Source organism: Bufo gargarizans, unplaced genomic scaffold (genome assembly GCF_014858855.1).
Source record: "Bufo gargarizans isolate SCDJY-AF-19 unplaced genomic scaffold, ASM1485885v1 fragScaff_scaffold_39_pilon, whole genome shotgun sequence".
Taxonomy (NCBI): Eukaryota; Metazoa; Chordata; class Amphibia; order Anura; family Bufonidae; genus Bufo; species Bufo gargarizans.
Window position 1 is genome coordinate 930,488 of NW_025334109.1, and position 23,852 is coordinate 954,339.

At 43.7% G+C, this 23,852-nt stretch overlaps 1 protein-coding gene across 3 annotated transcripts in view; it reads right to left on the reverse strand.

The window, feature by feature from the left end:
* The window catches only part of LOC122922501, a 442,359-nt gene that overhangs the window by 316,538 nt on the left and 101,969 nt on the right, over positions 1–23,852 (reverse strand). For all 3 annotated transcript variants that reach the window (XM_044273115.1, XM_044273114.1, XM_044273116.1), the window contains exon 5: positions 21,682–21,780. In XM_044273115.1, the coding sequence (XP_044129050.1) occupies positions 21,682–21,780 (99 nt within the window). The remainder of the gene's footprint in view (positions 1–21,681; positions 21,781–23,852) is intronic.

The window sequence follows — 23,852 nt, forward strand, 5'->3', positions numbered from 1 at the left end:
GTCATCCACAGATCCCCATAACAGTGCGTCATCCACAGATGCCCCATAACAGTGCGTCATCCACAGATGCCCCATAACAGTGCGTCATCCACAGATGCCGCCATAACAGTGCGTCATCCACAGATCTCCATAACAGTGCGTCATCCACAGATCCCCATAACAGTGTCAACCACAGATCCCCCATAATAGTGTCATCCACAGACCACCATTAGTTCAAACCCCACCTAAAGCAGACCTTTTGGTTCAAAATATATTTTTTCTTATTTTCCTCCTCAAAAACCTAGGAGCGTCTTATAAAGCGAAAAATACGGTATATGTTCTAAAGCCTTCTGTGGCGTGTATAAGTGGAAAAAATTAAGGACCTATTTGCCATTCAGCGGTGCAGTTATATGTTCTAAAGCCCTTTTTGTCATGTATTAGTGGCAAAAGAAAAATATATTTGCCGTTCAGCGGTGCAGTTATATGTTCTACAGCCTTCTGTTGCGTGTATAAGTGGGCCATTCAGCGAAACAGTTGTATGTTCTAAAGCCCTTTTGTGGAGTGTATAAGTGGGAAAATATATATATATATTTGCAGTTCCGCGGTGCAGTTATATGTTCGAAAGCCTTTTGTTGCGTGTATTAGTGGCAAAAGAAAAATATATTTGCCATTCAGCCGTGCAATTATATGTTCTAAAGCCTTCTGTGGCATGTATAAGTGGAAAAAAAAAATAAGGGCCTATTTGCCGTTCAGCGGTGCAGTTATATGTTTTAAAGCCCTTTTTGGCGTGTAATAGTGTCAAAATAAAAATATATTATAGTAGAATGCTTGGGTGTATAGGGAGAGGCATTACCAGTAGAAAGAGGGAGGTGCTCATGCCGCTTTACAGAGCATTAGTGAGACCTCATTTGGAGTATTGTGCTCAGTACTGGAGATCATATCTCCAGAAGGATATTGATACTTTGGAGAGCGTTCAGAGAAGAGCTACTAAAATGGTACATGGATTACAGGATAAAACTTACCAGGAAAGATTAAAGGACCTTAACATGTATAGCTTGGAAGAAAGACGAGACAGAGGGGATATGTAAAAGGTAAAAGAGGAGAGAATTTTTAAAAGAAGAAAAACTGCTACAAGAGGACATAGTTTTAAATTAGAGAGGCAAAGGTTTAAAAGTAATATCAGGAAGTATTGCTTTACTGAGAGAGTAGTGGATGCATGGAATAGCCTTCCTGCAGAAGTGGTAGCTGCAAATACAGTGAAGGAGTTTAAGCATGCGTGGGATAGGCATAAGGCCATCCTTCATATAAGATAGGGCCAGGGGCTATTCATAGTATTCAGTATATTGGGCAGACTAGATGGGCCAAATGGTTCTTATCTGCCAACACATTCTATGTTTCTATATTTGCCGTTCAGCAGTGCAGTTATACAGTTACAAGAAAAAGTATGTGAACCCTTTGGAATGATATGGATTTCTGCACAAATTGGTCATAAAATGTGGTCTGATCTTCATCTAAGTCACAACAATAGACAATCACAGTCTTCTTAAAACTAATAACACACAAAGAATTACATTTTACTATGTTTTTTATTGAAGACACCATGTAAACATTCACAGTGCAGGTGGAAAAAGTATGTCAACCCCTAGACTAATGACATCTCCAAGAGCTAATTGGAGTGAGGTGTCAGCCAACTGGAGTCCAATCAATGAGATGAGATTGGAGGTGTTGGTTACAGCTGCCCTGCCCTATAAAAAAAACACACCAGTTCTGGGTTTGCTTTTCACAAGAAGCATTGCCTGATGTGAATGATGCCTCACACAAAAGAGCTCTCGGAAGACCTACGATTAAGAATTGTTGACTTGCATAAAGCTGGAAAGGGTTATAAAAGTATCTCCAAAATCCTTGCTGTTCATCAGTCCACGGTAAGACAAAATGTCTATAAATGGAGAAAGTTCAGCACTGCTGCTACTCTCCCTAGGAGTGACTGTCCTGTAAAGATGACTGCAAGAGCACAGCGCAGGCTGCTCAATGAGGTGAAGAAGAATCCTAGAGTGTCAGCTAAAGACTTACAAAAGTCTCTGGCATATGCTAACATCCCTGTTAGCGAATCTACGATACGTAAAACACTAAACAAGAATGGATTTATTTCATGGAAGGATACCACAGAGGAAGCCACTGCTGTCCAAAAAAAAAACATTGCTGCATGTTTATAGTTTGCACTAGAGCACCTGGATTGCAGTACTGGCAAAATATTTTGTAGACAGATGAAACCAAAGTTGAGTTGTTTGGAAGAAACACACAACACTATGTGTGGAGAAAAAGAGGCAGAGCACACCAACATCAAAACCTCATTCCAACTGTGAAGTATGGTGGTGGGGGAATCATGGTTTGGGGCTGCTTTGCTGCGTCAGGGCCTGGGTGGATTGCTATCATCGAAGGAAAAATGAATTCCCAAGTTTATCAAGACATTTTGCAGGAGAACTTAAGGCCATCTGTCCACCAGCTGAAGTTCAACAGAAGATGGGTGTTGCAACAGGACAACGACCCAAAGCATAGAAGAAAATCAACAACAGAATGGCTTAAACAGAAGAAAATACGGCTTCTGGAGTGACCCAGTCAGAGTCCTGACCTCAACCCGATTGAGATGCTGTGGCATGACCTCAAGAAAGCGATTCACACCCGACATCCCAAGAATTTTGCTGAACTGAAACAGTTCTGTAAAGAGGAATGGTCAAGAATTACTCCTGACCGTTGTGCAGGAAACATTTGGTTAAAGTTATTGCTGCCAAAGGAGGTTCAACCAGTTATTAAATCCAAGGGTTCACATACTTTTTCCACCTGCACTGTGAATGTTTACATTGTGTGTTCAATAAAACATGGTAACATTTAATTCTTTGTGTGTTATTAGTTTAACCACTTCAATCCCGCTAGCTGAAACCCCCTTAATGACCAGGCCACTTTTTGCACTTCTGCACTACACTACTTTCACTGTTTATTGCTCGGTCATGCAACTTACCACCCAAATGAATTTTACCTCCTTTTCTTCTCACTAATAGAGCTTTCATTTGGTGGTATTTCATTTCTGCTGACATTTTTTTTTTTTTTTCTTATTAATCAAAATGTAATGATTTTTTTTGCAAAAAAATGACATTTTTCACTTTCAGCTGTAAAATTTAGCAAAAAAAACAACATCCATATATACATTTTTCACTAGATTTATTGTTCTACATGTCTTGATAAAAAAAAAATGTTTGGGCAAAAAAAAAATGGTTTGGGTAAAAGTTATAGCAGTTTACAAACTATGGTACAAAAATGTGAATTTCCGCTTTTTGAAGCAGCTCTGACTCTCTGAGCACCTGTCATGTTTCCTGAGGTTCTACAATGCCCAGACAGTAGAAAACCCCCACAAATGACCCCATTTTGGAAAGTAGACACCCTAAGGTATTTGCTGATGGGCATAGTGAGTTCATAGAACTTTTAATTTTTTGTCACAAGTTAGCGGAAAATGATTTTTCCTTACAAAGTCTCATATTCCACTAACATGCGACAAAAAATAAAAAATTCTAGGAATTCACCATGCCCCTCATGGAATACCTTGGGGTGTCTTCTTTCCAAAATGGGCTCACTTGTGGCATAGTTATACTGCCCTGGCATTCTAGGGGCCCTAATGTGTGAGAAGTACTTTGCAATCAAAATGTGTAAAAAATGGCCTGCGAAATCCGAAAGGTGCTCTTTGGAATGTGTGCCCCTTTGCCCACCTAGGCTGCAATAAACTGTCACACATCTGGTATCGCCGTGCTCAGGAGAAGTTGGGGAATGTGTTTTGGGGTGTCATTTTACATATACCCATGCTGGGTGAGAGAAATATCTTGGCAAAAGACAACTTTTCCCATTTTTTTTATACAAAGTTGGCATTTGACCAAGATATTTATCTCACCCAGCATGGGTATATGTAAAATGACACCCCAAAACACATTCCCCAACTTCTCCTGAGTACGGCGATACCACATGTGTGACACTTTTTTGCAGCCTAGATGCGCAAAGGTGCCCAAATTCCTTTTAGGAGGGCATTTTTAGACATTTGGAGCCCAGACTTCTTCTCACGCTTTAGGGCCCCTAAAAAGCCAGGGCAGTATAAATACCCCACATGTGACCCCACTTTGGAAAGAAGACACCCCAAGGTATTCAATGAGGGGCATAAGTTAGCGGAAATTGATTTTTTTTGTGTTTTTTCTCACAAAGTCTCACTTTCCGCTAACTTGGGACAAAAATTTAAATCTTTCATGGACTCAATATGCCCCTCAGCGAATACCTTGGGGTGTCTTCTTTCCAAAATGGGGTCATTTGTGGGGTGTTTGTACTGCCCTGGCATTTGAGGGTCTCCGCAATCATTACATGTATGGGCAGCATTAGGAGTTTCTGCTATTCTCCTTATATTGAGCATACAGGTAATGAGATTTTTTTTTTTCCGTTCAGCCTCTGGGCTGAAAGAAAAAAATGAACGGCACAGATTTCTTCATTCGCATCGATCAATGTGGATGAAAAAATCTCTGCCCAAAAAAAAAAAAGGAGGGGAAAGGCGTCTGCCAGGACATAGGAGCTCCGCCCAACATCCATACCCACTTAGCTCGTATGCCCTGGCAAACCAGATTTCTCCATTCACATCAATCGATGTGGATGAATAAATCATTGCCGGGATTTTTATTTTATTTTTTTATATACAAAGTGTTTGCCAAAGCATAGGAACGCCGCCTCCTCCTCAGCTCGTATGCCTTGGCAAACGTATCTTTAACTGCAGAGTAGAAATCTCGTCTTGCAGCGCCGCATACACCGACTTGCGTGTAATCTGACAGCAGCGCAATGCTTCTGTCAGAATGCACATCAGTGCTGCAGCTGGTCGATCGGTTGGTCCACCTGGAAGGTAAAAAAAAAAAAAAAAAAAAAACAGGCCGCAACGCAATAATTTTATTAACGTTGGAACAGAACATATAAACTTTAACTTTTTAAACTAAACATTAACCTTTTTGCTTACTGGTGTTTTTTTTTTTTTTTTTTTTTTTTACCTTTATAGAACAAACCTCTCCTTCCCCATGGGTCAATGTGCAAAGCGCAAATCGCCCAAAGATGTGGCGAAGTGCGTTATGCACTTTGTCCCAGGTGAAAGGAGAGGTTTGCAGCAGCTGTATGTGAATGGGCCCTAATAGCCCTGTGTGCCTGTCCTGGTGAGATGTGATCCCTATGCTAGGTGTACCTGTGTGTGGTACTTCCGGAAACACTCCCCTAAGCATAGGGCAGGGTGGTCAGGACAGTCAGGACAGAAATAGCGGGTGTCACGCCTTATTCCACTCCTGCTACAGACACGACATCTTTTTCGGGGTGACGGTTGGGTTGAGGTACCGGCAACGACATTGGGGAAATGTCGCTCGTGTAGACGGCTAACTACACTGGTGGATGGGGCCACGGAACCTCCTGGGTACAGGAGGTTCTCGATGATCTCTTCCTGAAATTTGAGGAAGGATCCAGTTCTCCCAGCCTTACTGTAGAGAACAAAACTATTATACAGAGCCAATTGAATCAAATATACAGACACCTTCTTATACCAGCGTCTGGTTCTGCGGGAAACTAAATACGGAGACAACATCTGGTCATTGAAGTCCACCCCTCCCATGTGAAGGTTATAGTCGTGGACTGAGAGGGGCTTTTCAATGACACGGGTTGCTCGCTCAATTTGTATTGTCGTGTCTGCGTGAATGGAGGAGAGCATGTAAACGTCACGCTTGTCTCTCCATTTCACCGCGAGCAGTTCTTCGTTACACAATGCAGCCCTCTGCCCCCTTGCAAGACGGGTGGTAACGAGCCGTTGGGGGAAGCCCGCGCGACTAGTTCGCGCGGTGCCACAGGCGCCAATCTGTTCTAGAAACAAATGCCTAAAGAGGGCCACACTTGTGTAGAAATTGTCCACATAAAGATGGTACCCCTTGCCGAATAAGGGTGACACCAAGTCCCAGACTGTCTTCCCACTGCTCCCCAGGTAGTCAGGGCAACCGACCGGCTCCAGGGTCTGATCTTTTCCCTCATAGACACGAAATTTGTGGGTATAGCCTGTGGCCCTTTCACAGAGCTTATACAATTTGACCCCATACCGGGCGCGCTTGCTTGGGATGTATTGTTTGAAGCCAAGGCGCCCGGTAAAATGTATTAGGGACTCGTCTATGCAGATGTTTTGCTCTGGGGTATACAAATCTGCAAATTTCTGGTTGAAATGGTCTATGAGGGGCCGAATTTTGTGGAGCCGGTCAAAAGCTGGGTGGCCTCTGGGACGGGAGGTGGTGTTGTCGCTAAAGTGCAGGAAACGCAGGATGGTCTCAAATCGTGTCCTGGACATAGCAGCAGAGAACATGGGCATGTGATGAATTGGGTTCGTGGACCAATATGACCGCAATTCATGCTTTTTAGTTAGACCCATGTTGAGGAGAAGGCCCAGAAAAGTTTTAATTTCGGAAACTTGGACTGGTTTCCACCGGAAAGGCTGGGCATAAAAGCTTCCCGGGTTGGCGGTTATAAATTGTGTGGCATACCGATTTGTTTCGGCCACGACTAAGTCCAAGAGCTCCGCAGTCAAGAACAGCTCAAAAAATCCCAGGGCCGAACCGATCTGAGCTGTCTCAACCCGAACTCCAGACTGGGCGGTGAAAGGGGGAACTACAGGTGCGGCTGAAGTTGGGGACTGCCAATCAGGGTTTGCCAGCACCTCAGGGATTCTAGGGGCTCTACGGGCCCGTCTTTGCGGTGGCTGCGACGGGGTCACTACTGCTCGTGCCACCGTACCAGCTTCAACTGCCCTTCTGGTGCTCGCCACTTCACCAGGTTGTACGGCAGTGCTGGTACTAGGTCCAGGAAGGGCTGCGCTGCTGGTGTATGCCTCACCACGTAATCCGACAGCACCAGCCCCACTCTGCTGCTCTTGAAGCGGATCCTGCGCAACCTGTGGTCTAGCGACACGGGGCCGGGTACGCCTGGTGCTATCAGGGACCTCAGCCTCCTCGTCCGAACTTTGGGTCAGAGAGCCACTGCTTTCTACAGGTTCGTATTCTGACCCGCTAGATTCATCAGATGAGGGTTCCCATTCCTCATCCGACTGGGTCAGAAGCCTGTAGGCCTCTTCAGAATAATACCCCCTGTTTGACATTTGGGCAACAAAATTTAGGGGTATTCCCTGAGACTACCCAAGAAAAAAATGCAAGCCTGTCTTACAAATGGGAGGCTAGCGAAGTACCGGAGGCCGCTGCGGTTGATAAAAAATATCAAAACTGATTTTTTTTATCGCCGCAGCGCGTGTAAAGTGAATGTGCAGTGATAAAAAAAAATTTAAAATTTGTCACTGCAGTGGGGCGGGCGTAGGTGAACGCACGTGTGGGCGACCGATCAGGCCTGATCGGGCAAACACTGCGTTTTGGGTGGAGGGCGAACTAAAGTGACACTAATACTATTAAAAATCTGACCGTGATCAGTTTTGATCACTTCCAGATACTATAAAAGTACAAATGCTGATTAGCGATACGCTAATCAGCGAATAAGGGACTGCGGTGCGGTGGGCTGGGCGCTAACTGATCCCTAAACTACCTAACCAAGGGGCCTAAACTATCCTAAAACCTAACAGTCAATACCAGTGAAAAAAAAAAGTGACAGTTTACACTGATCACTTTTTTCCTTTCACTAGTGATTGACAGGGGCGATCAAAGGGGTGATCAAAGGGTTAATTGGGGTGCAGGGGGTGATCTGGGGCTAGTGTGTGGTGTTTGGTGTACTCACTGTGAAGCCTGCTCCTCTGCTGGATCCAACCGACGAAAAGGACCAGCAGAGGAGCAGGGCAGCCATATAACAGATCATATTTACTAATATGATCTGCTATATGGCTTCTGATTGGATTTTTAAAAAATCAGCAACCTGCCAGCCGCGATCATTGGCTGGCAGGTTGCTGACGAAATACTGCTTTAACTTTTGCCGACCCGCGATGCGCATGCGCGGGCCGGCTGTGACCGAAATCTCGCGTCTCGCGAGATGACGCACGGATGCGTCCAGGAGGAGTAAATCAACCACCTTCCGGACGCATCCGTGCGTTAGGCGGTCCGGAGGTGGTTAAGCAGACTGTGATTGTCTATAGTTGTGACTTAGATGAAGATCAGATCACATTTTATGACCAATTTGTGCAGAAATCCATATAATTCCAAAGGGTTCACATACTTTTTCTTGTAACTGTATGTTCTAAAGCCATTTGTGGCGTGTATAAGTGGAAAAAATAAGGGCCTCTTTGCCATTCAGCAGTGCAGTTATATGTTATAAAGCCCATTTTGTCATGTAATAGTGGCAAAAGAAAAATATATTTGCCATTCAGCGGCGCAGTTATATGTTCTAAAGCCTTCTGTTGCGTGCATAAGTGGAAAAAATAAGGGCCTATTTGCCATTCAGCGGTGTAGTTATATGTTATAAAGCCCTTTTGTGGAGTGTATAAGTGGAAAAAAGAAAAATTTACTTGCCGTTAATCTGTGCAGTTATATGTTCTAAAGCCTTTTGTGGAGTGTGTAAAAGGAAAAAAGAAAAATATATTTGCTGTTCAGCGGTGCAGCTTTATGTTCTAATGCCTTTTCTGGAGTGTATAAGTAGAAAAAAGAAAAATATATTTGCTGTTCAGCAGTGCAGTTATATGTTCTAAAGCATTTTGGAGAGTGCATAAGTGAAAAAAAGAAATATATACCGTATTTTTCGCCCCATAAAACACACTTTTTCTTCCCCTAAAATGGGGGAGAAATGCCCCTGCGTCTTATGGGGCGAATGCTTGCAGTTTTACATCGCAAGCTGCGATCTAGGAGCGAGCGGGGACTCGGGGAGGGACTGGGAGGTGGATCTGGGGGCTGGCAATAGCGGCGGGGCAGTGCAGTCAGTGTAGTATAGCCCCGCCCCGGTATACTAATATAAGATGTCATATTCAATTAATAGTTATTAAACATGCCCCCTCACTCCTATTACTACCTTACATCCTAATCGCTGCTGTAGAATTCAGGCAGGCCGGGCGGGCGGCAGCGTAACTCTTGTCACGTGCCTGCGCCGCCTACTTTATGAATGAAGTAGGCGGCGCAGGCAAGTGACGTCAGTGAAAAACGCGCCGCCCGGCCTGCCTGCCTGCCTGCCTGAATTCTACAGAAGAGATTAGGATGTAAGGTAGTAATTGGAGTGAGGGGGCGTGTTTAATAACTATTAATTGAATATGACATCTTATATTTGTATACTGGCGGCGGCGGCAATCTGTGGATGGCACAGTTATGGGCTGGGGGGTCTGTGGATGGCACTGTTATGGACTGGGGGGTCTGTGGATGGCACATATATAACAGTGCCACCCACAGATCCCCCCAGCCCATAACAGTGCCACCCACAGATCCCCCCAGCCCATAACAGTGCCATCCACAGGTCCCCCCTGTAACAGTTCCAGCCACAGATCCCCCCCTGTAACAGTGCAAGCCACAGATCCCCCCCATAACAGTGACCGTCATCCACAGATCCCCCATAACAGTGTCCGTCATCCACAGATCCCCCCATAACAGTGTCCGTCATCCACAGATCCCCCCTATAACAGTGTCCGTCATCCACAGATCCCCCCATAACAGTGTCCGTCATCCACAGAACCCCCTATAACAGTGTCTGTCATCCACAGATCCCCCCTATAACAGTGTCCGTCATCCACAGATCCCCCCTATAACAGTGTCCGTCATCCACAGATCCCCCCTATAACAGTGTACGTCATCCACAGATCCCCCCTATAACAGTGTCCGTCATCCACAGATCCCCCCTATAACAGTGTCAGTCATCCACAGATCCCCAGTTATAGTGCCATCCACAGACCACCATTAGTTCCAAACCCACCAAACACACAGCACACCTTTTGGTTAAAAAACATTTTTTTCTTATTTTCCTCCCCAAAAAATCTAGGTGCGTCTTATGGGCCGGTGCGTCTTATAGGGCGAAAAATATGGTATTTGCCGTTCAGTGGTGCAGTTATATGTTCGGAAGCCTTTTGTGGAGTCTATGAATGAAAAAATGAAAAATATATTTGCCGTTCAGCTGTGCAGTTATATGTTCTAAAACCCCTTTTGTCGTGTATTAGTGGCAAAAGAAAAATATGTTTGCCGTTCACCGGTGCAGTTATATGTTCTAAAGCCCTTTTGGCATGTATTAGTGGGGGGAAAAAAAGGGCTTATTAGCCGTTGTGTGGTGAAGTGAAAAAATGTAAGACTTTTTTGGGGTGTTTTAATTTCCTTTTTATTTATTTGATCTAACAGTATGTCAGACAGAGAAGTGCCAGGCCCTAAATGTTTCTGGCGCAGGCACAGGTCACAGCAGAGTAGGGAGTCGCAGCGAGAGACCTGAGCTTCCGGTATCATCTAGCGGTCGAGTCTTGAACAGCAACCCAGCGGTTCTTGAATGGTTGACTCGGTCATCTACTTCCTTCTTGAATGACATCAGACACCCCCAGCCAAGAGTCGGTGGGTGTGTCAGACACAACCCCTAGTTTGCATGGCCCGGCAGCAGGCCCTCTGCCCTCAGCTGTCCTCAAGCTGCCTCTGTCCTTTTCTGTGCCCTCAGCCACAGAAGTATTATATGCTATGGGCTCAGCCCCACTTTTCAGTGAGGACGAGCTACTAGAGGACAGTTAGCAGCTACTGCCCAGCCAAGATCTGGAGGAGACATCCGCCGCTTCCTCCGCTAGGTGGACAAGTAGTGATGAGGAGAGTGGTGTGGGAGCTGGTATTGCGAGTGGTCAGGCTCCTGACCCAGAGATGGTTGAGGAGGACATCAATGACGTGCAGACAGCACTCGATGATGATGATGTAGCAGATCGCACTTGGGTGCCGGGTGACGAAGGGGCTTCATCATCAGGAGAAGAGGGTGGCAGCCTGCCAGTGGGTCAGTGGCAGAGCCAGTAAGTCGCTAGCACAGGTTGCAGCAGAGTAAGGGGCGTGGCAGCAGGAGCTCCCAGTGTCAACTAGCGGTCGTGTCTTGACCAGCAACCCAGTGGTTCTTGAATGGTTGACTTGGTCATCTCTGTTTTGGATCCACTCCTGTTTTTTTTGGCATTAGCAATGCTGATGGATTACTGACCAACTGCTGACCGAGTGAAGGCAAATGCTCAACAGACAGGATCCGTTTTTGGGGGGTTATTGTTCTGATGGATCAGAGGAAGGGTAAAATAATCAGTGACATCAACACAAACTTACTGCTGACACCCTATCCACTCTATCAGGGGGCTCTACTTGTATAAGCGTTTAATAGAACAGGTTCTGTAGACATCTATGTGGAATCAGCTGACGACGGTGTAAAAGGAATGCGCTTCTTCTTGACGCTAACATCGACCTTAAAAGGCTGAGTTCATAGTTATGGCCCCGTCACTGTGAAGTGTGCAGTGATTCTAAGAGCGACACCTGTTATCTGCATATCATAATGATTCACAGTATTATTTCACTACCATAGCAGACTCCCTATGCGTGTTACTGCAAGGCACAGTGTTCTAGACCCCTACAAAGGCTCTCTGCAGCCAGGAAATAGCTGTTTTTTAAATGTAATTTGCCGCAAATAAATTCAGATCGAAACAATTTTTTTCAAAATTCGCCCATCTCTAATAGAAACATAGTGAAATCTAATGATTGCATGTTCAAGTTCCCTATGAGAATTTTGATAACTTTGGGAAAAGTGATAATTTTGGATTATCTTTTATTACTTTTATATTGGGTGGAATGCAAAAAAAATCTACACTTCTGCTATAGTTTTTTGTATTTTGTTGGCTGTTTAGCATGTGGTAAAAATAACAAGCTACTAAAAATACTATGTACAGACTTTTTATGTTTTTGTAAGTTTGCATAATAAAAGCGTGTTTTATGGCGCAAAAGCCATTTTTGGGTTGTCACATTTTGAGATCCATAAGTTTTCCTTGTTCTTTACAAGATCAGTTGTATTTCCAGTAACACCATTTTAGAGAACATATAATTTTGGAATAACTTTAATTAATTTTATGTTGGGTGGAATGCAAAAAAAACCTAGTGAAATCTAATGATCGCATGTTCAAGTTCCCTATGGGAATTTCTAAAAAGTGAAATTTTGATAAATTGTGACAAGTGATAATTTTGGATTATCTTTTATTACTTTTATATTGGGTGGAATGCAAAAATAATCAGCAATTCTGCTATAGTCTTTTCAATTTTTTTCTGGGCTGTTTAGCACACAATAAAAGTAACACACTAACTTCATTCTATGAGTTAGTTCAAATGTGGCTATACCATTTTTTTTACGTTTTTGTAAGGTTTGTATAATAAAAGCATGTTTATGGTAAATACGGGCTTCCTATTCTCTGTCTAGCTCCTTAGATTCTGTGGTTGGTACTGATAGGTGCATTTAAAAGGTTTAACTGTTGGGATCAGTGTACGTCATTGTACTTTAATGTATGAAAGTCCATGACACACAGTTACGTCATGCTGTGTTAACGGTTACGTTTTATATAGGGTAAAATAAGCTAGTTAAAGCAGGATGCCTCTCTCCCCTCCACCATACTGAAATAGAATCTGTCATCAACCTCCCTATCCAGCTAATTCCATGGACACACAGCTGTGGTTCACCTGATTAAAACACTGTTTTCTTTTGTTAACCACTTCATTACCGGAGTGTTTATCCCCCTTCCTTACCAGGCAAGTTTTTTGGTTGTAGCAATGCGTCTATCTAACTGCAAATAACTGATTAATTTCTGAGCCAGCCTACATGTATTTGAAATTTTTCACTGGACACCTTAGACCTATCTTTTGTGCCATTAGATGATGGATATAATATTTAAAAAATATATATTTAAGGAAAAACTGAAAATTATGAAAAAAAAAGATATTTTTCCTTTCTTATAATTTTTTTTCTAACTATTACAAAAGGTTTCTTGACAAAACATTTCTAAAACCATTCCCGTGTGCTTGTACCCTGAAAATGGACGCTATTTATGTAATTTATCTACTGGGGCTGGGCCTGCCGCAAGACTTCAAAAGACTGGAGCACATTTTGGATTTTGGCGCCCTATTTTTCTTTTGCTGGTTCTATCACACCATACTGCCAGAAAAATCTTGTACAGCGCCAAAATGCTACAAACCTCTTTAACCACTTCAACCCCGCTAGCTGAACCCCCCTTAATGACCAGGCCACTTTTTACACTTCTGCACTACACTACTTTCACCGTTTATTGCTCGGTCATGCAACTTACCACCCAAATGAATTTTACCTCCTTTTCTTCTCACTAATAGAGCTTTCATTTGGTGGTATTTCATTGCTGCTGACACTTTTGCTTTTTTTGTTATTAATCTAAATTTAACGATTTTTTTGCAAAAAAATGACATTTTTCACTTTCAGCTGTAAAATTTTGGAAAAAACAACAACATCCATATATAAATTTTTTGCTAAATTTATTGTTCTACATGTCTTTGATAAAAAAAAAGTTTGGGCAAAATAAAAATGGTTTGGGTAAAAGTTATAGCGTTTACAAACTATGGTACAAAAAGGTGAATTTCCGCTTTTCGAAGCAGCTCTGACTTTCTGAGCACCTGTCATGTTTCCTGAGGTTCTACAATGCCCAGACAGTAGAAAAACCCCACAAATGACCCCATTTCGGAAAGTAGACACCCTAAGGTGATTGCTGATGGGCATAGTGAGTTCATAGAACTTTTTATTTTTTGTCACAAGTTAGCAGAAAATGATGTTTTTTTTTTGTTTTTTTTTCTTACAAAGTCTCATATTCCACTAACTTGTGACAAAAAATAAAAACTTCCATGAACTCACTATGCCCATCACAAAATACCTTGGGGTGCCTTCTTTCCAAAATGGGGTCACTTGTGGCATAGTTATACTGCCCTGGCATTTTAGAGGCCCATATGTGTGAGAAGTACTTTGCAATCAAAATCTGTAAAAAATGACCGGTGAAATCCGAACAGGTGCACTTTGGAATGTGGGTCCCTTTGCCCACCTAGGCTGCAAAAAAGTGTCACACATCTGGTAGCGCCGTACTCAGGAGAAGTTGAGGAATGTGTTTTGGGGTGTCAGTTTACATATACCCATGCTGGGTGAGAGAAATATCTTGGCAAAAGACAACTTTTCCAATTATTTTATACAAAGTTGGCATTTGACCGAGATATTTATCTCACACAGCATGGGTATATGTAAAATGACACCCCAAAACACATTCCCCAACTTCTCCTGAGTACGGCGATACCACATGTGTGACACTTTTTTGCACCCTAGATGCGCAAAGGTGCCCAAATTCCTTTTAGGAGGGCATTTTTAGACATTTGGATCCCAGACTTCTTCTCACGCTTTAGGGCCCCTAAAAAGCCAGGGCAGTATAAATACCCCACATGTGACCCCACTTTGGAAAGAAGACACCCCAAGGTATTCAATGAGGGGCCTGGCGAGTTCATAGAAATATATTTTTTTTGGCATAAGTTAGCGGAAATTGGCTATTATTATTTTTTTTCACAAAGTCTCACTTTCCGCTAACTTGGGACAAAAATTTAAATCTTTCATGGACTCAATATGCCCCTCAGCGAATACCTTGGGGTGTCTTCTTTCCAAAGTGGAGTCAGTTGTGTGGTGTTTGTACTGCCCTGGCATTTGAGGGTCTCCGCAATCATTACATGTATGGCTAGCATTAGGAGTTTCTGCTATTCTCCTTATATTGAGCATACAGGTAATGAGATTTTTTTTTTCCGTTCAGCCTCTGGGCTGAAAGAAAAAAATGAACGGCACAGATTTCTTCATTCGCATCGATCAATGTGGATGAAAAAATCTCTGTCAAAAAAATGAATGGAGGGGAAAGGCGTCTGCCAGGAGATAGGAGCTCCGCCCAACATCCATACCCACTTAGCTTGTATGCCCTGGCAAACCAGATTTCTCCATTTACATCAATCGATGTGGATGAATAAATCATTGCCGGGATTTTATTTTATTTTTATTATACAAAGTGTTTGCCAAAGCATAGGAACACCGCCTCCTCCTCAGCTCGTATGCCTTGGCAAACGTATCTTTTACTGCAGAGGAGAAATCTCGTCTTGCAGCGCCGCATACACCGACTTGCGTGTAATCTGACAGCAGCGCAATGCTTCTGTCAGAATGCACATCAGTGCTGCAGCTAGTCAATCGGTTGGTCCACCTGGAAGGTAAAAAAAGAGGGAAAAAAAAAAGAAAAAAACAGGCCGCAACGCAATAATTTTATTAACTTTGGAACAGAACATATAAACGTTAACTTTTTTAACTGAACATTAACCTTTTTGCTTACTGGTGTTTTTTTTTTTTTTTTTTTACCTTTATAGGACAAACCTCTCCTTCTCCATGGGTCAATGTGCAAAGCGCAAATCGCCCAAAGATGTGGCGAAGTGCATTATGCACTTTGTCCCAGGTGAAAGGAGAGGTTTGCAGCAGCTCTGTGTGAATGGGCCCTAATAGCCCTGTGTGCCTGTCCTGTGAGATGTGATCCCTATGCTAGGTGTACCTGTGTGTGGTACTTCCGGAAACACTCCCCTAAGCATAGGGCAGGGTGGTCAGGACAGTCAGGACAGAAATAGCGGGTGTCACGCCTTATTCCACTCCTGCTACAGACACGACATCTTTTTCGGGGTGACGGTTGGGTTGAGGTACCGGCAACGACATTGGGGAAATGTCGCTCGTGTAGACGGCTAACTACGCTGGTGGATGGGGCCACGGAACCTCCTGGGTACAGGAGGTTCTCGATGATCTCTTCCTGAAATTTGAGGAAGGATCCAGTTCTCCCAGCCTTACTGTAGAGAACAAAACTATTATACAGAGCCAATTGAATCAAATATACAGACACCTTCTTATACCAGCGTCTGGTTCTGCGGGAAACTAAATACGGAGACAACATCTGGTCATTGAAGTCCACCCCTCCCATGGGAAGGTTATAGTCGTGGACTTAGAGGGGCTTTTCAATGACACAGGTTGCTCGCTCAATTTGTATTGCCGTGTCTGCGTGAATGGAGGAGAGCATGTAAACGTCACGCTTGTCTCTCCATTTCACCGCGAGCAGTTCTTCGTTACACAATGCAGCCCTCTCCCCCCTTGCAAGACGGGTGGTAACGAGCCGTTGGGGGAAGGCCGCGCGACTAGCTTACGCAGTGCCACAGGCGCCAATCTGTTCTAGAAACAAATGCCTAAAGAGGGCCACACTTGTGTAGAAATTGTCCACATAAAGATGGTACCCCTTGCCGAATAAGGGTGACACCAAGTCCCAGACTGTCTTCCCACTGCTCCCCAGGTAGTCAGGGCAACCGACCGGCTCCAGGGTCTGATCTTTTCCCTCATAGATCCGAAATTTGTGGGTATAGCCTGTGGCCCTTTCACAGAGCTTATACAATTTGACCCCATACCGGGCGTGCTTGCTTGGGATGTATTGTTTGAAGCCAAGGCGCCCGGTAAAATGTATTAGGGACTCGTCTACGCAGATGTTTTGCTCTGGGGCATACAAATCTGCAAATTTCTGGTTGAAATGGTCTATGAGGGGCCGAATTTTGTGGAGCCGGTCAAAAGCTGGGTGGCCTCTGGGACGGGAGGTGCTATTGTTGCTAAAGTGCAGGAAACGCAGGATGGCCTCAAAACGTGCCCTGGAAATAGCAGCAAAGAACATGGGCATGTGATGAATTGGGTTCGTGGACCAATATGACCGCAATTCATGCTTTTTAGTTAGACCTATGTTGAGGAGAAGGCCCAGAAAAGTTTTAATTTCGGAAACTTGGACTGGCTTCCACCGGAAAGGCTGGGCATAATAGCTTCCCGGGTTGGCGGTTATAAATTGTGTGGCATACCGATTTGTTTCGGCCACGACTAAGTCCAAGAGCTCCGCAGTCAAGAACAGCTCAAAAAATCCCAGGGCCGAACCGATCTGAGCTGTCTCAACCCGAATTCCAGACTGGGCGGTGAAAGGGGGAACTACAGGTGCGGCTGAAGTTGGGGACCGCCAATCAGGGTTTGCCAGCACCTCAGGGATTCTAGGGGGTCTACGGGCCCGTCTTTGCGGTGGCTGCGACGGGGTAACTACTGCTCGTGCCACCGTACCAGCTTCAACTTCCCTTCTGATGCTCGCCACTTCACCATGTTCTACGGCAGTGCTGGTACTAGGTCCAGGGAGGGCTGAGCTGCTGGTGTATGCCTTACCACGTAATCCAACAGCGCCAGCCCCACTCTGCTGCCCTTGAAGCGGATCATGCGCAACCTGTGGTCTAGCGACACGGGGCCGGGTACGCCTGGTGCTATCAGGGACCTCAGCCTCCTCGTCCGAACTTTGGGTCAGAGAGCCACTGCTTTCTACAGGTTCATATTCTGACCCGCTAGATTCGTCAGGTGAGGGTTCCCATTCCTCATCCGACTGGGTCAGAAGCCTGTAGGCCTCTTCAGAAGAATACCCCCTGTTTGACATTTGGGCAACAAAATTTAGGGGTATTCCCTGAGACTACCCAAGAAAAAAAACAAGCCTGTCTTACAAATGGGAGGCTAACGAAGTACCGGAGGCCGCTGCGGTTGATAAAAAATATCAAAACTGATTTTTTTATCTCTGCAGCGCGTGTAAAGTGAATGTGCAGTGATCAAAAAATATATATTTTTTGTCACTGCGGTGGGGCGGGTTTGGGCGAACGCACGTGTGGGCGACCGATCAGGCCTGATCGGGCAAACACTGTGTTTTGGGTGGAGGGCGAACTAAAGTGACACTAATACTATTATAGATCTGACCGTGATCAGTTTTGATCACTTCCAGATACTATAAAAGTACACATGCTGATTAGCGATACGCTAATCAGCGAATCAGTGACTGCGGAGCGGTGGGCTGGGCGCTAACTGATCCCTAAACTACCTAACCAAGGGGCCTAAACTATCCTAAAACCTAACAGTCAATACCAGTGAAAAAAAAAAGTGACAGTTTACACTGATCACTTTTTTCCTTTCACTAGTGATTGACAGGGGCGATCAAAGGGGTGATCAAATGGTTAATTGGGGTGCAGGGGGGTGATCTGGGGCTAGTGTGTGGTGTTTGGTGTACTCACTGTGAAGCCTGCTCCTCTGCTGGATCCAACCGACGAAAAGGACCAGCAGAGGAGCAGGCAGCCATATAACAGATCATATTTACTAATATGATCTGCTATATGGCTTCTGATTGGATTTTTTTAAAATCATCAGCTTGCCAGCTGTGATCATTGGCTGGCAAGCTGATGACGCAACCCCCCTCGACGAAATGCCGGCAGGCACTGCGCATGCGCGGGCTGGCTAAGCGCGTCATCTCGCGTCTCGTGAGATGACGCGCCAATGCGTGATTGTGCGCAGCGCTGCCGCCTCCGGACCGCGATCCTGCGTTAGGCGGTCCGGAGGCGGTTAAAGTGACTTTTTTTTTATGTTATTTGCCTAAGGTATTCATCTTGGGGAAATTTTGACATTTTAAGAGAATGCCAAGAGTGTGCAAAGCAGTAATCAAAGCAAAAGGTGGCTATTTTGAAGAACTTAGAATATGACATATTTTCAGTTGTTTCACACTTTTTTGTTATGTATATAATTCCACATGTGTTAATTCATAGTTTTGATGCCTTCAGTGTGAATCTACAATTTTCATAGTCATGAAAATAAAGAAAACTCTTTGAATGAGAAGGTGTGTCCAAACTTTTGGTCTGTACTGTACATATATATATATATATATATATATATATATATATATTACTAGTAACTATTGCTATATCTTTTAAAACATTTTTTTAAAATAAATTTATTTATTATTTATTTTTATATAATTTACTTTTGTTAAGTGAATTAACCACTTCCTGCCACAGTCAAGGAAGGAATAGGTTAATTCCCAGCCTGCAGGCTGACATTTCATTCTAAAGCCAGCAGGTGGCGCTCTTACATAAGAAAAAGTGCTCTCTGCTGGCTATCATCTTCAATTTAATACACACTTTTAGCAGAGTGCTACAAGCGTGTATTACTGCCTGACCACTCCTGCTGGCCACGGCACATCTCCCTGTGACCGCAGCTGCCTAATGACAGAGCGGTCACAGCGATCTGCAGCAGCACGGGCCACCAGCAGATTGTAAGGTAACCTGACACTTTTATATATCTGGTTACAGATGAGAACCTACCGCCGCGACGTAGAAAGTCGTGCGGCGGTAGGCAAGTGGTAAATCTGAGGCTCCATTCCAGAGTTATGATAATTTCTCTTAATATGCAAGTTATGAATTTGGTGCAATAAGGGTGTCACCACTGCTCTTGTTGCACCCAAGTTTAACTCCTTTCTGTTGTCATCCCTTCCTTCACTGCCTGACACTGTGAATCAAAGCAGTCTGGGAGGGGCTAGCCACAGAGATGATTTGAGCTTAGACGCAGTAAGAGCAATGGTGACACCCTCATTGCACTGAAGGCCTAATTTTCATATTAAGAAACAGTATAATAACTTGGGAAAGGAGCCTTTGATCAACAAAAGTAAAATGTTTATTTCAGGTGAACCACAGCAATGTGTCTATGCAAACAGTTTGATAGGGAGGTCGGTGACAAATTCCCTTTAGGCCCGTTTTACATGAGCGAGTTTTCCGCATGGGTGCAATGCGCGACGTGAATGGGTCTATGTAAATGAGCGGGTTTTTTTTCACGCATCAGTTCTGCGTTGCGTGAAAAACGTAGCATGTTCTATATTCTGTTCTATATTTTTTTTCCCGCAGCCCTGGCCCCATAGAAGTTAATAGGGCTTCAGTGAAAAACACATTGCATCCGCAAGCAAGTGTAGATGCAATTTGTTTTTCATTGATGGTTGCTAGGAGATTTTGTTTGTAAACCTTCAGTTTTTTATCACACGCGTGAAAAACGCATCAAAACACATTACACCCGTAATGCAAGTCACCCGTACATACTAAATGGTAAAACACTCGGTAACACTGACATGGAAAAGGATCTAGGAATTTTAATAAACAGCAAACTAAGCTGCAAAAACCAGTGTCAGGCAGCTGCTGCCAAGGCCAATAAGATAGTGGGTTGCATCAGAAGGGGCATAGATTCCCGTGATAAGAACATAGTCCTACCACTTTACAAATCGCTAGTCAGACCATACATGGAGTACTGTGTACAGTTCTGGGCTCCTGTAAACAAGGCAGACATAGCAGAGCTGGAGAAGGTCCAGAGGAGGGTATCTAAAGTAATAACTGGAATTGGGCAACTACAGTACCCTGAAAGATTATCAAAATTAGGGTTATTCACTTTAGAAAAAAGACGACTGAGGGGAGATCTAATTAATATGTATAAATATATCAAGGGTCAGTACAGAGATCTATCCCATCAGCTATTTATCCCCAGGACTGTGACTGTGACGAGGGGACATCCTCTGCGTCTGGAGGAAAGAAGGTTTGTACACAAACATAGAAAAGGATTATTTACGGTAAGAGCAGTGAGACTATGGAACTCTCTGCCTGAGGAGGTGGTGATGGTGAGTACAATAAAGGAATTCAAGAGGGGCCTGGATGTATTTCTGGAGTGTAATAATATTACAGGCTATAGCTACTAGATCCAGGGAGTTATTCTGATGGCCTGATTGGAGTCGGGAAGGAAGTTTATAGTCCCCTAAAGTGGAGAAAATTGGCTTCTACCTCACAGGGTTTTGTTTTTTTTGCCTTCCTCTGGATCAACCTGCGGGATAACAGGCCGAACTGGATGGACAAATGTCTTTTTTCGGCCTTATGTACTATGTTACTATGTTACTATGTTACCCGCGCGGAAAAAACTGAACAACTGAATGCAATTGCAGACAAAACTGACTGAACTTGCTTGCAAAATAGAGGTAGTTTCACTGAACGCACCCTGAACGCATCCGGACCTAATCCGTATAGTTCGTGCGACAGAGGCTTTAGGCCCCTTGCAGACGAGCATTCCGGATTAGGTCCGGATGCTTTGCGGATGCGTTCAGTGAAAACTGTGCGATTTTGGAAATAAGTTCATTCAGTTTTGTTTGCGATTGCTTTCAGTTGTTCAGTTTTTATCCCGCTGGTGAAATGCGCATTGATGCGTTTTTTCACGCGCGTGATAAAAAACTAAATGTTTACAAACACCATCTCTTAGTAACCATCTGTGAAAATCGCATCGCATCTGCACTCGCTTGCGGATGCAATGCGTTTTTCACGCAGACCCATTCACTTTTATGGTTTTATAGTTTTCTCAGGTAGAAAGCAGAAACCAAAATACAGCAACATGAAATTGTGCATTTTTGGTGTTACCATAGAGCTAAAGAAATTGTCAGAGTTAAATAAAAATTCAGGCACTCCTGGAAATGTGCTAAAATAACAAAAGAAGCAATACCCATTTTTACCCCTGCTGCTTCCTGTGCTGCAGTCTGGTCATACTGTACCCACTGCGGTTTGTTCCTAGCCGCAGCAGTGACATTCTGTACGTACAGGTTACCACTGCAGCTAATTACTGCAGCCCGTGATGTCCCAAATACTGCGGAGGCTAGGTGGCGGAAAGGACCAGAACTAAGTATTGCTGCTTTTGTCATTTTGGCACATTTACAGTGGTTGTCAGAGATTTTATCTTTTTATTAACTTGGAGAACCCCTTTAAAATGTTATCTTTACACTCTAATCAAAGATAAGGGACATACCGTAATATTTTGTTGCTGGACACAAATAGTCCCCATAAGGCATTTAAAGTCTTGGTCTTTGAATTGTGTATTATCTTGAATGTTAAGAAACTTGTTGACCTTTAGGAAGAAAAAAATAATAATTTCATTTTTTATTTATTTATTTTCAGCAGAGATAATGTTTTGGCATGTAGCCATTTATAATTATCAACAGTAGTAAGATACAAACATAATGTCTAAGGCCTCATAACTAGGGTTGAGCGAACCTGAACTGTAAAGTTCGGGTTCGTACCAAACTTTAAGATTTTTGGACCCCGGACCTGAACCCGAACATTTCAGTAAAAGTTCGGGTTCGGGTTCGGGTTCGGGTTCAGTGTTCAGCGATTTCTTGGCGCTTATTGAAAGGCTGCAGAGCAGCCAATCAACAAGCGTTTATCTCTGTGCCCTTAGAAGCCATCACAGCCATGCCTACTAATGGCATGGCTCTGATTGGCCAGTGCAGCATGTGACCCGGCCTCTATATAAGCTGGAGTCATGTAGCGCTGCACATCACTCTGCTGTTACTAGTGTAGGGAGAGGATGCTGCTGCTGTGAGGGAGAGAATAGGAAAAAAACTTTAATCAGAACTCCAAATGAACTCAGCGATCTACATAGATTTAGTTGTGTGGGTGCAGTGCGCAATCTTTTTACCCTGCCCTGAGCCCAGTGACAGAGAAAAATAACTTTTATCCGTCTGTTAGTAAGGTGGGCGGCGGCGGCCATTTTATGCAAGCTCAGTTCACCAGCACTACATATGTGCTTTTATGGCATTGAAATCCAAGCTTTAAATACTGCAATAATAATCTGGATTAAAAAAAACACCAATTTTTGGCAATATCCTAAGGCCTCATGCACACGACCGTTCCGCTTTTTGCGATCCACAATCCGCGGATCCGCAAAAAACGGAAGTCGTCCGTGTTGCCTTCCGCAATTTGCGGAATGGGCACTGGCAATATAAATGCCTATTCTTGTCCGCAAAGCGTGGACAAGAATAGGACATGTTATATTTTTTCAGAGGGGCCGCAAAACGGAGCCAGGGATGCGGACAGCACACAGAGTGCTGTCTGCATCTTTTGCTGCCCCATTGAAGTGAACCTCATGCACACGACCCAAACAATGGTCGTGTGCATGAGGCCATAGTCAGTGTGCAATGTAAGCTAGAAATACAGCTATAATTTTCTGGTTTTTAGAAAGAAACACGCTTTTTGGTCAAAATATTAAATTTTACAGCCCTTGCATCTGCATGTGTGAAATTCAAGCATTATATACTGCAGTCATATTTTGTTAGTAAAAAAAACACCCATTTTGAGCAAAATACTTAATATTGCAGCCTTTGCTGCATCTGTGATTGTTAAAAACAAGCTTAAAATACTTCAATAATTTTCTGGCTTTTAAAAAACACTAATTTTTAGCAATAACCTCCATCTTGGGTCTCTGCTGCATTAGTCAGTGTGCAATTTAAGCTAGAAATACAACTATAAATTTCTGGGTTTTAAAAAAAAACCTTTTTGGGCAAAATACTCAATTTTACAGCCCTTGTTGCATCTGTACGTGTGAAATTCAAGCATTATATAGTGCTGTCATATTTTGTTAGTAAAAAAACAACCATTTTGGGCAAAATACTTAATTTGCGGCCATGTCTACATCTGTCTGTCACGGATGAAGTTGCAGATAGCTGGAACTTATAAATAAATGACCGACTGGCTTGATCCCAAACTAAGGAGCATAAAGGTGACCCCTTTAAAACCCTAAGAGCTCTCCCTGACTGCTATGCACATGCAAGGGTCTCAATGGTAGACGATTGCATGCGCACGTACCTAAGACTGTGTGACACCTGAAATCCCTAAAATAGTAAAGGGACACGACCACCGGCTCCCTGCACTTAATACGGACGGAGTCAGGGTCACCTAGAATCAAGCCAGCAAGGATACACAATAAAGGAGAAGACTTATCTGAGCAAACAGCAGCAGCAGCCTCCAGCAGTGAACACTTTATCCAGGAAGTAGTATAAACCGCAAAGTGAGGCAGTATGGGAGGGAATATAAAGGAAGACGATTAGTCTAAATAAGTGACACCCGGCAGAAGGAAAGGAGATGACAAAGTGAAACCAAAACAAAGAGCGTCATACAAGAGGTAGAGAAGAACGTCTGCCA